This window comes from Rattus norvegicus, chromosome 8, assembly GCF_036323735.1.
Source record: "Rattus norvegicus strain BN/NHsdMcwi chromosome 8, GRCr8, whole genome shotgun sequence".
NCBI classification, from domain to species: Eukaryota; Metazoa; Chordata; class Mammalia; order Rodentia; family Muridae; genus Rattus; species Rattus norvegicus.
Window position 1 is genome coordinate 82,199,578 of NC_086026.1, and position 13,487 is coordinate 82,213,064.

At 38.7% G+C, this 13,487-nt stretch overlaps 1 protein-coding gene across 4 annotated transcripts in view; it reads left to right on the plus strand.

Moving 5' to 3' along the window:
- Rfx7 (regulatory factor X, 7) overlaps positions 1 to 13,487 on the plus strand; it is an 85,152-nt gene that overhangs the window by 64,831 nt on the left and 6,834 nt on the right. For all 4 annotated transcript variants that reach the window (NM_001127490.2, XM_017595669.3, XM_006243326.5 and 1 more), the window contains 4 exons: positions 4,741 to 4,857; positions 7,508 to 7,592; positions 8,446 to 8,653; positions 11,860 to 12,155. In NM_001127490.2, the coding sequence (NP_001120962.1) occupies positions 4,741 to 4,857; positions 7,508 to 7,592; positions 8,446 to 8,653; positions 11,860 to 12,155 (706 nt within the window). The remainder of the gene's footprint in view (positions 1 to 4,740; positions 4,858 to 7,507; positions 7,593 to 8,445; positions 8,654 to 11,859; positions 12,156 to 13,487) is intronic.

Here is a 13,487-nt window from a genome sequence, read left to right on the forward strand (position 1 = left end):
GCAAGTGAAAGATCTGTATAACAAGAACTTCAAGTCCCTGAAGAAAGAAATAGAAGACCCAGAAGATGGAAAGATCTCACATGCTCATGGATCAGTAGGATTAACATAATAAAAATGGCCATCTTACCAAAAGTAATCTACAGATTCAGTGCAATCAATCCCCAACAAAATTCTAACTCAGTTCTTCACAGAGATAGAAAGAGCAATTCTCACCTTTATATGGAATAACAAAAAAACCTAGGATAGTGAAAACGGTTCTTAACAATAAAAGAACTTCTGGGGGAAATCACCATCTCTCACTTCAAGCTATATTATAGAGCAATAGGGATAAAAACAGCATGATATTGGTACAGAAACAGGTCAATCAGAGGAATAGAATTGAAGACCCAGAAATAAAGTCACACACCTATGGTCACTTTGATCTTTGACAAAGAAGCCAAAACCATAGTGGAAAAAAGAAAGCAACTTCAAAAAATGGTCCTAGTCTAACTGATGGTCTGCATGTAGAAGAACGCAAATCAATCTATTTTTATCCCCTTATGGAAAGCTCAAGTCCAAGTGGATCAGGGACCTCCACATCAAACCAGATACACTGAATCTAATAGAAGAGAAAGTAGGAAGTAGCCTCAAACACATTGGCACAGGGAAAATTTCCTGAACAGAACACCAATGGCTCAGGCTCTAAGATCAACAACTGACAGATGAGATCTCATGAAACTAAAAAGTTTCTGTAAGGCAAAGGACATTGTTAATAGAATAGAATAGCAACCTACAAGTTGGGAAAATATCTTTACTAACCCTACATCTGATAGAGAGCTTGTATGCAAAATATGCAAAGAACTCAAGAAGTTAGACTCCACAAAACCAAATCACCAAATTTAAAAATGGGATACAGAGCTGTTCAGATTTTTTTACAGCAACCCATTCGTTTTATTTCCCAGCTTCTTTTTATTCTTTCTGATAAGTGTATGGCTTACTGCTATTGTAATTTGCATGTAGTCTTAGACAACTCACAAAGCAAGATACTTGCTTATAATAATTTTTGACCACTTCTTTTCCCCATCCAATATCATATCCCCAAGGAGAAGGGCCTTTACACTAGGCAGTCTTTGGATCAACTTAGATATAGATCGCCATCTAGGTGGTCAGGCATGGTAATTATTTATATGTACAGTAACTTAACTCTGCTTCAAATAATTTTCATTAACTTCCAACAGAGCAGTCTTTTAGGCATATGGACCATTGTATAGTTACCTCAAATAAATCCAGTGAATTTCAAGAGTAACTGATTTTAATTTGATCTCTGCTTACTAATAACTAACTGCTCTCACCTTCTCAAGACCCAACCTAGAAGACACTCCTAACACAAGCCTGGGAACCAATATCCTTGGGGACAGTTGCCATCCCCTAAACTATACTGTGCACTCCAGCATTCCTGGGTATCTGGGACAAACACCAGAGCTGGTGTACATACCATGCCATAGGTGTGTGTCACTGTTCTGCTGTAGAGAGGGAGCAATGTGAAAAAAGATAGTTACTTACAGGTATATATCAGATACTTTCAGAGTTTCCTCTACAGTCTCAATGTATTGTTCCTTAAAAATGTTGAGGGGTTTCAAAAGTCAATTTTCTTTTACCAAATTTATCTTCCAGATTACCTTGCAAATGTAGTACTTGATTAACACTTCAAGAGAACGTTATCAAACCATATCTCTGTGGCTTCCCTACATGCTTTTTCAAGCTGACTATGTAGTTTGGTGGTCTGGAGTTCACTGTGTATACCAAGCTGACATAGAACCACCTGCCTCCTCTGCCTCCTAAGTGCTGGACTGACTTATTTTTTAAAAGATAAGAACAAATTTATTTATTTGTTCTATATGAGTACACTGTAGCTGCCTTCAGACACACCAGAAGAGGACATTGGATCTCAGATAGTTGTGACCCACCATGTGGTTGCTGGGATTTGAACTCAAGACTTCTGGAAGAGTAGTGCTCTTAACCACTGAGCCGTCTCTCCAGCCCCCTAAGTGCTGGACTTACAGCATGTGCTACCATGCTGTGTAGCTTCTCTATTTTTTAATTTGTTGCCATCAGTAATGCATGAGTAGTAAGACCCACTAAACTAGCAGTGTGAACAGGGTTAAAATCATTGCAACGATTTAATTAGAAAAATGATCATCTTAATAAAGTATCCTGCATAAATGGAGAAAAATTTCATAAAATTTTGGTTGCATCCCAAGTATCCAAGTGTGCTTAAAGCTTTTAATTAGTGTAAATATCTAATCTATAAGATATTTGCATTAGGTTAGGTTAGACTAAACTTCTTTGTATAAATTCTTATTTATAAATTTTCTAATAAAAACTTTTATCTTAAGGACTTGAGAAAAATGAAATAATACTTTTTTTTTTTTTTTTTTTTGGTTCTTTTTTTCGGAGCTGGGGACCGAACCCAGGGCCTTGCGCTTCCTAGGTAAGCGCTCTACCACTGAGCTAAGTCCCCAGCCCCGAAATAATACTTTTTATAAAGCTCTGAGTGGTATAAGATCTGGTCAGTTATCCTCTGACTACTTGCACCAATCTTCTCTGTGTTTTAACTTATTTTTTAATTATTTACTTTTACATTGTATAATTAATTATAAATGACATGACAAAGTAAAAAAGGCTTGAATTCCATGTGTTTTGAGTGACCTTTATAGTCATGTTAAATGTTAATTGTATTTCCAGTCTTTAAAGCATAATTTTAAATAAATAAATAAATAAATAAATAAATAAATAAATGAGAAAAAGACCAAATGATCTCATTTTAAGAATGTTAAGAGTTAGTTATTCTATAAACAGAACCTTCTTTGTTCTTTACCTTTCTATAACTGTAACCCAATGCTGAATTAGATGTTAATTAACACCAGATTTTGCTTGATGAGCCCTGCAGTTAAAGCAGGAAAATGAGATGGAAGCTAACCCTTATCTTCATTTGTCCCAGCAGGACCTGTGGCCTGTAATGTAGCCCTTGTTTCTAAATCATGGCTGCATGTACTCTATTAATTCTCCACAAGTTAGGATCATTGACTATTTACATTTTCCCTATAGGTAATAATAAAATGCTTTTTCTTTAAAAATTAAAACCACTGAACTCTAGATAGGCCACCTCACAGCAGAGCTGTCCTTATAAGGGAGGTACTCACATGAGGTAATGCACTATTTATAATTATGACGGTTTCTATGCATGACAGGAAGTTGAGCTATACAAACTGAATTCATTTCTAATTCTGAGCCTTCATGAAACTAAAGGGATACGAAGGTAAAGAGCGACTCTGGACCTTTGAGACTTCTCATTGCTCTTGTTGTCAGCCTTATTGGGGGAATACAGATGATCTCTAAAGTCTCTTTTAGTTCACATATCATGTTTTGAAGTTTTGTTTTAACAGGCTTATTTTACTTTATTATTCTTGTATAAAAACCCTTATGTGGTAGCCATAGCTGGAGCCTGAGTTCTTGAACAGAGACTCCAGTGTGGGTTTTAACAGGATGATCAGTGAATTCCTGATAAGGAGACTTGGTGGACACAGTCTTTTACAGAGGTCAGGTAGCTGTAGGTCTTGGAGATGGCATCAGATGTGGCCTTGGCAAAGTTGCCCAGGGTGGCAGTGTAGCTTCTAGCTGAAATGTAGTAGTCATCAATACCGGCCATCATCAGTAGCTTCTTGGGCACAGCAGCAGAGACAACGGCAGAGTTTCTAGGAGCATGGATGAGGTGTGCCAACACAGAGCTACAGTGGCCTGTCTCCTTGCATGGAACAGTGTGGAACTTGTCAATCTTGTTTCCTCTCTGCACAGGGATGATGAGAACTTGGCCAAGATGATGGCCACTCAGATGGCAGTGGCTACCTCCTTGGAGCACTTAATACCAAGACCAACGTGACCATTGTAGTCCCCAATAGCAGCAAAAGCCTTGAACCTTGGTGCTCTAGCTAGTCCAACCCTGCTTCTACACTGGCAGGATCTTTAGAACCTCGTCCTGTAGGGATGTGCCCAGGAAAAAGCCAATAATCTCAGATTTCTTAATGGTCAGAGAAAATAGGTCGATCTCCAGGGACTTAATTTCAGGTTCTTATCCAGGCAACCCAGCTTGGTGACAGGGGTCTACTCTTCAGCTTTACCTCCACCTGCCTAGACCATGACCCCTGCCTCTAGAAATTTCCACAGAAGCTCCAAGGCCTCCTAATCCTGGGCCTCTTAATGGGGGGAAAGAGGAGGAAGAGGAGACTGTTTTGAAGTTCTAAACCATCTTGTGGCATTAACTGTGATGTCTCACATTAATGATGTGAAACTGGAAGTAAGCTCTTCTCTGTGTATACCTGTATGTATGTACACACCTGTATGCATGTACACACCTGTATGTATGTACACACCTGTATGTATGTACAATTTATAGCCCTGCAGGATGGGCTTGCATGTACTCATTTAGGACCAGAGCTAGAAACTTTTTAGCAACATAGTGTCTATGTACAAATTTCATACAATTTCCCAGATCCCCTTGAAATCAGTGTTGTAGACCCATAGAGTAAGTCAAGCAAATTTAATCTGAATTTAACGTGCAGCTCCCCAGAGTGAGTGTTTATAAGTTGTCTGAATTACTGGAATATCCGTTGCTTCACGTTACCAAAAGTATATTGAGCTGACACCATGCTCTGTAATGTTGAATTCTGTCACCGTTTGAATTGGTCTCTCCTTCTTTTGCAGGAGCTATTGTGACAATCTTGGCTACCATCCATTAAGTGCTGCTGACTTTGGAAAAATCATGAAGAACGTCTTTCCAAACATGAAGGCACGCCGTTTGGGCACTAGAGGCAAATCTAAATATCCTTAATCAGAATGCTTCGGGAATCTCTTTTGGCCCATCTGCTAATGTAGTTCATCTAGCCACTACATTTAGAAATAAGCGCAAATCAACAAATAAACAGTGCAGAGTCCTTAGTAGAATAACTACAAAATTTATTTCCCCCACTGTTAACCAAACTACAGAAGAAATAGCACATGGTTTATAAGTTAAGATTCTGATAGATTTTACCTTTTTATCATTTTATTTAATTTTTATTCATATTTATGTGTATGATCCTGTGCACCTGTATATGTACCACATATGTGTACATGTGCCTCAGAGACCAGAAGGAGGTGTTGGATTCTCTGGAACTAGAGTTACAGGTGACTGTGAGCCTCAGAGTGTGGGTGCTGGCAACCCAGTCCAGGCTGTCTGTAAGAGCTGCAAGAGCTTACAATAGTGAGCCACCTTTGCTTTAGCAATAAAAAGTAAGAAATGAGGTATTTAGCAACTGTGAATTATCAGTAAAAGTGGAAAAAGATGTTAGTTTATCTTCCTTCCCTAACATGGGAATCTCCCTGGTTAAAAAATAATTATAATGTTAATATTACATTAAAAAATGTTCTTTTCTTGACTCCTTGGGAGTTGGGGATTTAGCTCAGTGGTAGAGCGCTTGCCTAGCAAGTGCAAGGCCCTGGGTTCGGTCCCCAGCTCTGAAAAAAAAGAAAAAAAAATGTTCTTGTCTTGTAATGAAAGACTAGTAGTAATTTTTTTTTTTTTTTGCAACCATTAGGACATAGAAAAGGCCCCTTTTTGTGTCTGAGAAATAATACATATGGCAAACAGAAGTAAGGGAATGAAAATTAAGAATTTATTACAGATTGACCTAAGTGCCCACCACAGGCTAGCCTATGACACCCAAGCACCTGCCCTGGCCACAATGGCCTGGGGTAGACAAAAGAAAGACCCAGCGCCTGCTGCTGGTACCACTACAGTAGAAGAATGTGTGATGGGGAGATGGAAGAAAGAGCAAGGCCAAGGGGTTCGTACATTGTGGGGAAAGTAGAACTAGAGACTCGAAGGTGGTAAGGAATAGGCAAATGTGTGGAGGCCACAGTGAGCTCCTTACCTGGGCTGCCCCCTAGGGCCATAGTCCTGCTGTAGCTGGGGTCTGCATTGAAATCTATGGTCCAGGTTACCACTAAAGCAGGATGTCCATGGTCTGCATTACCCCTGGGTCAGTGAGACATGCTGATCTCAGTGGCCTATCTTCCAGCAAGGAGGAAGCATGTCTGGGTCTGTGATACTTTGGCATTCCTGGCCCGTGTTGATGTCCTAGGCCAGTGTTACCACCAAAGCCCACGCAGGTGTCCCTGGTTTAGACTGCTACCAAGGGCACTGCTGAGTTGGCCCCACTCCTCACCAGCCCCTAGACTCGGCAGCACAGTAGAGCTGATCCTGAGGACATGGGAGCAGGAGAGTTGACCCTGCCCCTTGCAGGCTGTGGCATTGAATGTTGTAGCTAGGGCAATGCTGGAGAGCACTGAAGAGACTGGTGGGCTGACTAACTCAGCTACCTTCCAGGCCCAGTTCTACAGCTTTAAGTTGACCTAGCCTAACATCTACTTCATCTATGATCTACTGGAGCCCATGAAGGGGTACGTCCTTGCAGACTAAAAGCTGCAGGATCTCCCTGACACAGAGTTTCCGAAAGGAGTCCCAGTGAGGATCCCGTATTGATGATGTAGCAGAAACCAGAGGCCTCAAACCAGACCAATGACTCATTGCAATGAACATTTACAAGTAAAGATGTGTGGACAAAAGGTTATAGTATGGGACATTCTGTGACACACTACAGCTTCCACAGCAAGATTTTTCTCTTCTAGTTTTTTCAGGAAAGGTTGCAGGGGTGAAGGGTAGATACAATAGGACAAGGAGATGAGTAGATTGGGGTACATGTTGTTAAATTCACAAAGGATCAATAAAAAGTTAAAAAAAGAGAGCTTACTAAAGGTTTTACTGCTCCTAGAAGATTGTAGAGACTGTCTTTTATTAGAAACGCATCCATTTCCTCCTTGCTCAGCTCTTGGCCTTTTTAAAGCCTTAAGTTAGCTACTGTGGCAATGAGAGAAGAGGCAGTGAGCAGGAAGGCTGCTATTCTAAAGGGAGTCACAGGTGCTCCACTCTATCCTTGTTTCCTGAAAGAGACAGAAAAGGTTTTGATGTGTCTTTGGCATGTTACAAGTGATAATCCTGTATGTTTCAGTGGAAAACGAATATAAAGGTTAAAACCCTTGTGAAACTCTTAAGAGTTGTTTTTGTCCCTGTGCCCCAACTCAAGTTTCCTATGCCTTTGCCAGGTTTCCATCTGGTGATTCCTTCCCTCTGACCTGCTTGTTACTGATGGCTGGAACTGCATAGTGGGAAATTTGTTCATATGTTATAACAGATGAAAATCCCTTCATTTAAGACAGGTATACTGAACTTTCTACAAGAAATGTTTAGTTTTGAAAGCATTGAAGTATTCTGAGTTTCTGCTAGTACATTGTGTTTTTATTGACAAATTCTCAAAGTGTATGTTATCTCCTGGTGATCTTTTTCTCATTTTATGAACAGTTCCTTCTCAAGTGCTGTCTATATAGGCAGCCCACTTAGTTTAAAGTGGTTTCAACCTTAACTGTTTATCACATATTGCTACAGTGGACTAAGGAAAAAAGCTTTTGTTCATATGCCAACACTGCCCAACCTTGACTTTCATAAAACTGGAGATGGGGTAAGAGTCCTACTATTTCTTTTTAATAAAGAAAAATGTGCCTTTAGTTGAATGTATTCTGTACAATATATTGGTTAAAATTGGGAACTGAGAACTGTTCCTTCCACAAATACAAAAAAAAAGAGAGAAGGGAAAAAACATCCACAATGGCCAAAAGATGTTAGCGAAAATTATCTGTATCCCTGAATCACCATGAAGTTCAGGAGAATAGAGAACTAGGATTACTAATTTGTAGGTATGTCATATATATGTATTGATGATGCCTGTGAACAGAAGGAAGGAAAATTTGTAAATAGCTATAGTTTTGACCTCTCTAGGAAAGGAAACAGGATTACTAAGCAATGTAGTTTTTATTGATACTAGAGAAAGCATTAAAAATACTAAAAACATCTTATTTGTGTCTAGTTGCTATCTTTTTGTTTAATTTTGAGACAATGGCTCTCTATATGGGCCTGTATGTCCTAGAAGTCACTATTTGGACCACAGTGGCCTTGAACTCACAGAGATCCACCTGCCTCTGCCTCCCAAGTGCTGGGATTAAAGGTGTGGGACATTGCACCTTGATTTAGCTGCCATTAAAAGTGCTATATTCACCCTCCTCTTGACAGACTGTTCTTTACAGGTTCACTCTCATGTGCAAAGCCGTTACATGTCTGCCAACAGCTCCTTCATGTTGTCTTGATCCAAGAGATGTATTTTGCATCTCCCAATAAGAATACATATCTTCAGTGTACTTCATCTTCATTTCTCTGAACATTATAAGCAGCCGCAGCAACAGCAGTAGTCGTAGTAGTCGTAGTAGTAGTAGTAGTAGTATTTCCTAAAGTTAACTTTTCCTCTTTCCTTTGTATAGTTGGAAGGAGTTGAACCATCTGGGCAGCTTCAAAATATTGATGAGGAAGTTATCTCTTCTGCTTGCCGTCTTGTGTGTGAGTGGGCCCAGAAAGTGTTAAGCCAGCCATTTGACACAGTCTTGGAATTAGCCCACTTCCTTGTAAAGAGTCATTATATAGGCACCAAGTCAATGGCAGCTCTGACTGTGATGGCAGCAGCACCAGCAGGTATGGAAACTGACCACATTGCTATAGTTAGAGCTGGCAGTAGAAGGAGAGCTTGGGGGCCAGTAAGACGGCACAGTCGGTAAGAGCACTTGATGCCAAGCCTCAGGACCCGAGTTCAAGCCTCAGAAACAGAATGATGGAGGGAGAGAGCTGACTCCCTCCTGCAAGCTGTCCTCTGACCTGGCACATGTTCACCATAAATAAATGAATCAAGTTTAAAGAATTCATTAATGAAGTCTGTGACCAAAGAGCTTCATCATTTTAGTATGTATGAGTTTATTCTTACTTCAGTTCATACTAATGCAGGTGTTTTATTAAGCTAATAAAATAAAAACTAGTGTTAAGCTGTAGGGCTTAAGCTTATACTTTTGAATATTGCTCTGCTAGTATAAATTATTTGAATTCCCCTACCATACCTTTTTATGGCTGTTTTTAAATGTAAAGAATATATATTTTTTTAAGTCTTTGTCTAGGTTAGTTAAATGTTAAAAGTAAAATAAGATTAAATTTTAAAATTATGTGCTGGGCTCCTTTCCCAGAAATTAATTTTGTAAATAAAATGATCTTTGAGTACCATTAACTGATTACTTGGCTTCATAAAAAAATAAACTTTATGAACTGGTACTATAAAATAAAGAGTTTTGTTTTTGGTTGGTTAGTTGGTTCGTTGGTTTTGAGATGGAGTCCCTCTATTACTGGAACCCAGGCTGTCCTGAGACTAAACATAGAAATCCTCCTGTCTTTCTCTAATGTGTTTACCACCACACCAGGCTGTATGAGAATTTCTTTAATGGCAGTTTAAGTGATAGTTGTAATTCAAAGAGAATTTTGGGAATTGACAACTTTAGCAATTAACATTATTATTGGAATATCTGATGCATTCCTAGTATTTATGTGAAGAGTATTAACATGAAACTTGTTCTTCAAGTTAAATCTAAATATTTTTAAATCTGCAGTGCATGTATCCTGAAGAGAATTTCTGTTCATGTGTGTATAAGTGTATGTAATTGCTCCTTTTCATTTTATGGCCAATTGAGAGCCAGTATCAGCAAAACAGCCTCTCACAGTTGCTAGTCAGAACTCTTCCTTCCTGAATATAAACTGTATGACCAAACCTGACTTTCCACTTACTTAGACACAAGCTTGTTTGCCCAGTAATACCAATGTGTGTCGTTAAATAGCTCGCACATATGTCAGCTCCCTTAATTCCCTCAGCAGGCGTATGTAATAGGGCTCTTCATTCTAGGAAACAGATTCTGGGAGGGGAGATAATTTATCCTTGGCCAGATAAGTAATTTGAATCCTGTTTGCCTGTCTCCAAAGACCAGGTTACCTCAGTTATTCATACTACCTTCTTATCTTCTGGCACAATAAGACTTTGAAGGGTGTGGAGCCTTCAGAACACTCTGATCTCTTTACTGTCCCCACTGACAGTTGGAAGGGTACCTCTGTGGATGGGGCTTAGTAGGTTTTTTTGTTTGTTTGTTTGTTTGGTTGGTTGGTTGGTTGGTTGGTTGGTTGGTTTGGTTTGTTTGTGACAGGCAGCTCCATCTGTTTCCCATTGTTTGTGAGATTTAGTAGAGAGATGGCTCAGCAGTTTAGTAAAGTAGAGAAACGGGTCAGCAGTAAGAGCACATGCTGCTCTTTCAGATAACCTGGGTTCTATTTTCAGGACCTGTATGACCGCTCACAACCCGGACAATCTGTAACTCCTGTCCCAGGGGATCCAAAGATCTCTTCTGACTTTTGCAAGCAGCAGGCATGCACATAATACACATACATACATATATATATAGGTGAAATATTCATACACATAGAAATAATAAATCTTTAAAATGTACTAAAAATTACATGTGTGAACAGGTGATTTCTATTTTTAGAAGCAATATATGAGAACACAAAACTTTTTACGAATTATATCATTACCGAAAACACTTTCAATCTTGATATTTTGTTCTCAACTGTTAGTAATTTTTTAAAAGAATATTTATGGCAAATTAATTTTCATCCTTTGAAGGCAATTTTTTATTTATAAATACAGTGTCTGTCTTGAGGACAGGTTGTGTTACAAATGTCCTTTTTGCAAGTCAGCTGCTTGGAATCATTCCTGTCGAGAAACCCTGGCAAGAGGACCAGAGAGAAAGCTGTGAGCCATTGGCAGAGGCTTTCCTGGTACAGATGCTGAGAGGAAAGCTGAAACCAGAGCCAAAGGAAGCTGCAAGGCTGAGTTCAAAAAGAAAAAACAATAATTATAGGATTTAATAGAAAAGGAGAAGATCAAAAAAAATGAAGAATTACCAACCAGAGTTTGCAGAAGAGAATTCTGTGTCTTTCTTTCTCTTCTTCCTGCCCTGCTCCCCACCTGCACCAAACTGACTTGACTAGAGATGGAGAGCAGAGCCTGGAGGGGCGGAAGGCCAGGTGCAAGAGCAGGCTGTCCTCCTCCACAGCACACTGGGACTTCCCAATTCCGTCAGTGCCAATTCCTTAGTGAAATGAGCTTTGTGAAAAGTATATTATTACATATTTAGTTTTCTTAAAATTTATATCTTGCTTTTTCTTTCTTTTTCTCCTCTTTCTACTCTGAAAAAGTTTTCTCAGTAACACTTTTTAAAATGCCTTAACCTTAGTCTTACTAAGAAATTCTGCTTCTTAATTTCTCTAGGTCACACTGGAATAATCATAAAGTAACAATTAAAATAATGGTTCATATTTTTGTGAATTTCTGGTAAGATTAAAAACTTGTTTTCCCCACATAAATTAGGCTATGGAGTGGTTTTAGCAAATATTTATTAGGTTATCCTTATGGGCTAAATATTAAAATTATGAAAATTTGTTAATTTCGTTCTAATTACAAAAAGGGGTAGGAAAAATTGCTGGCATCTAATACAATGTAAAAATGCTCTGTTGGCATGTGTTTTTCTTAGTGTCCTACATTTATGATACAGATAATCTTTTAAAATTGTCTGCCATTGTTTACTTAACTGAAATTGGCCTGGCTAACCATATTTTAAGACGTCAAACTCTTGTTGACAGATGTTTATAAATGGTCGTTTGTTACTTTGCTCTGTAAACAAGTTGTGAGTTAGAATGTGCCGGCTTAGTCACTCTGTCCAGTAGATGGCTACATCCTCAAAGACACTGAATAATGTGGCCATCCACAAAAGACAGTATTTAGTTTAGCTTCTCTTTGTGTTTATTTTCAGGACTTAAAGGAATTTCCCAGCCTTCTGCTTTTATACCTACAGCTGAAAGTAATTCCTTTCAACCTCAAGTAAAGACTTTGTCATCTCCAATTGATGCTAAACAGCAGTTGCAACGGAAAATTCAAAAAAAGCAGCAAGAACAGAAACTACAGTCCCCATTACCAGGAGAATCCTCAGCAAAAAAAACAGAAGGCACTACAGCCAACGGAGTGGCTAATCTACCCAATGGGAACCCTGCGATCCTTTCTCCCCAGCCCATTGGGATTGTGGTAGCAGCTGTCCCTAGTCCCATTCCGGTAATACTATCACTAGAGTTTGGCCTTACTGAGATGGTAGGAAGTCATTTATTTTATTAGAAATAGCAAGGACGGGGTTGGGGATTTGGCTCAGTGGTAGAGCGCTTGCCTAGCAAGCGCAAGTCCCTGGGTTCGGTCCCCAGCTCCGAAAAAAAAAAAAAAAAAAAGAAATAGCAAGGAGAAGATGGCAAGGGTCATAAACTATTTTATGACCAGACTACCCTTGGTCATAAAATCTTTCTTTCTGCATGTCTATCGTTATTGAAAAGCAATAAACATTGACAAAACTCTAAACTTAACAGAAGTGAAGATACAAAGGATGAAGGTTCATAAAGTGTGCGTATAACCAGTCAGCATTTCAGTAAGAATAAAGTCATTAAAAAGGTTTTTCGGGGCTGGAGAGATGGCTCAGCGGTTAAGAGCACCCGACTGCTCTTCCAGAGGTCATGAGTTCAATTCCCAGCAACCACATGGTGGCTCACAACCATCTGTAAAGAGATCTGATGCCCTCTTCTGGTGTATCTGAAGACAGCTACAGTGTACTTATATATAATAAATAAATAAATCTTTTAAAAAAAAATTAAAAAAATAAAAAAAATTTAAAAAAAAAGGTTTTTCATTCCTAGCTGAGTCAAGAAACTTTTAGGAGCCTAAATGTTTTTCTTAATATTGAACTAGATCAAATTATAATAAAGTATTAGTGATTTTATATTCTAATGTGGGCCTGCTTCTTTGGTTAGCTGGGTAGATGTAGGAGTAGAATATTGTTCAGGTCACGACCATATATATAACTAACAATATAGTGAAGGGGTTTTTCTAATGCAAGTGTATCCTGCTAAAGTGATAACCTTACATTATTATTGGTATTGTTATTAAGGAGATATTTTCTCTTATTTTCTTATTATCAGTATCTTCATCATTGCTATTTCATTAAAATTTTCAATGTCTGGTGGCCATACTATTCACCTAAGAGCAGACTTCAGGGCGCCTTAGTTTTGTCTAGGACTTCCTTATCCTCAGTGGCTAGTTACTAAAGTCCAGGGCAAACCTGAACTGTTTAATAAGACTGTCCAGGAGTGGTCTATGTTCTTAGAAAAGGTTCCACCAGTACTTTAGATTGTACCTTTCTTTGTGATTATATCTCTCCTGTCTATAATTTCTTTAACCCACTCATTAGACAAGTATTTGTCATAGGTATGAAGCATTTTGTCTTGTTAACTGGGAAGTAAACCTAATTTTTTTCCTGGGTGTTACTGTATTTCATAAGTGTATTGCTTTGTGGCTATATTTGTTAAAGTATTTGAGGGTCTGCTTGTATACAAAATGATCCAA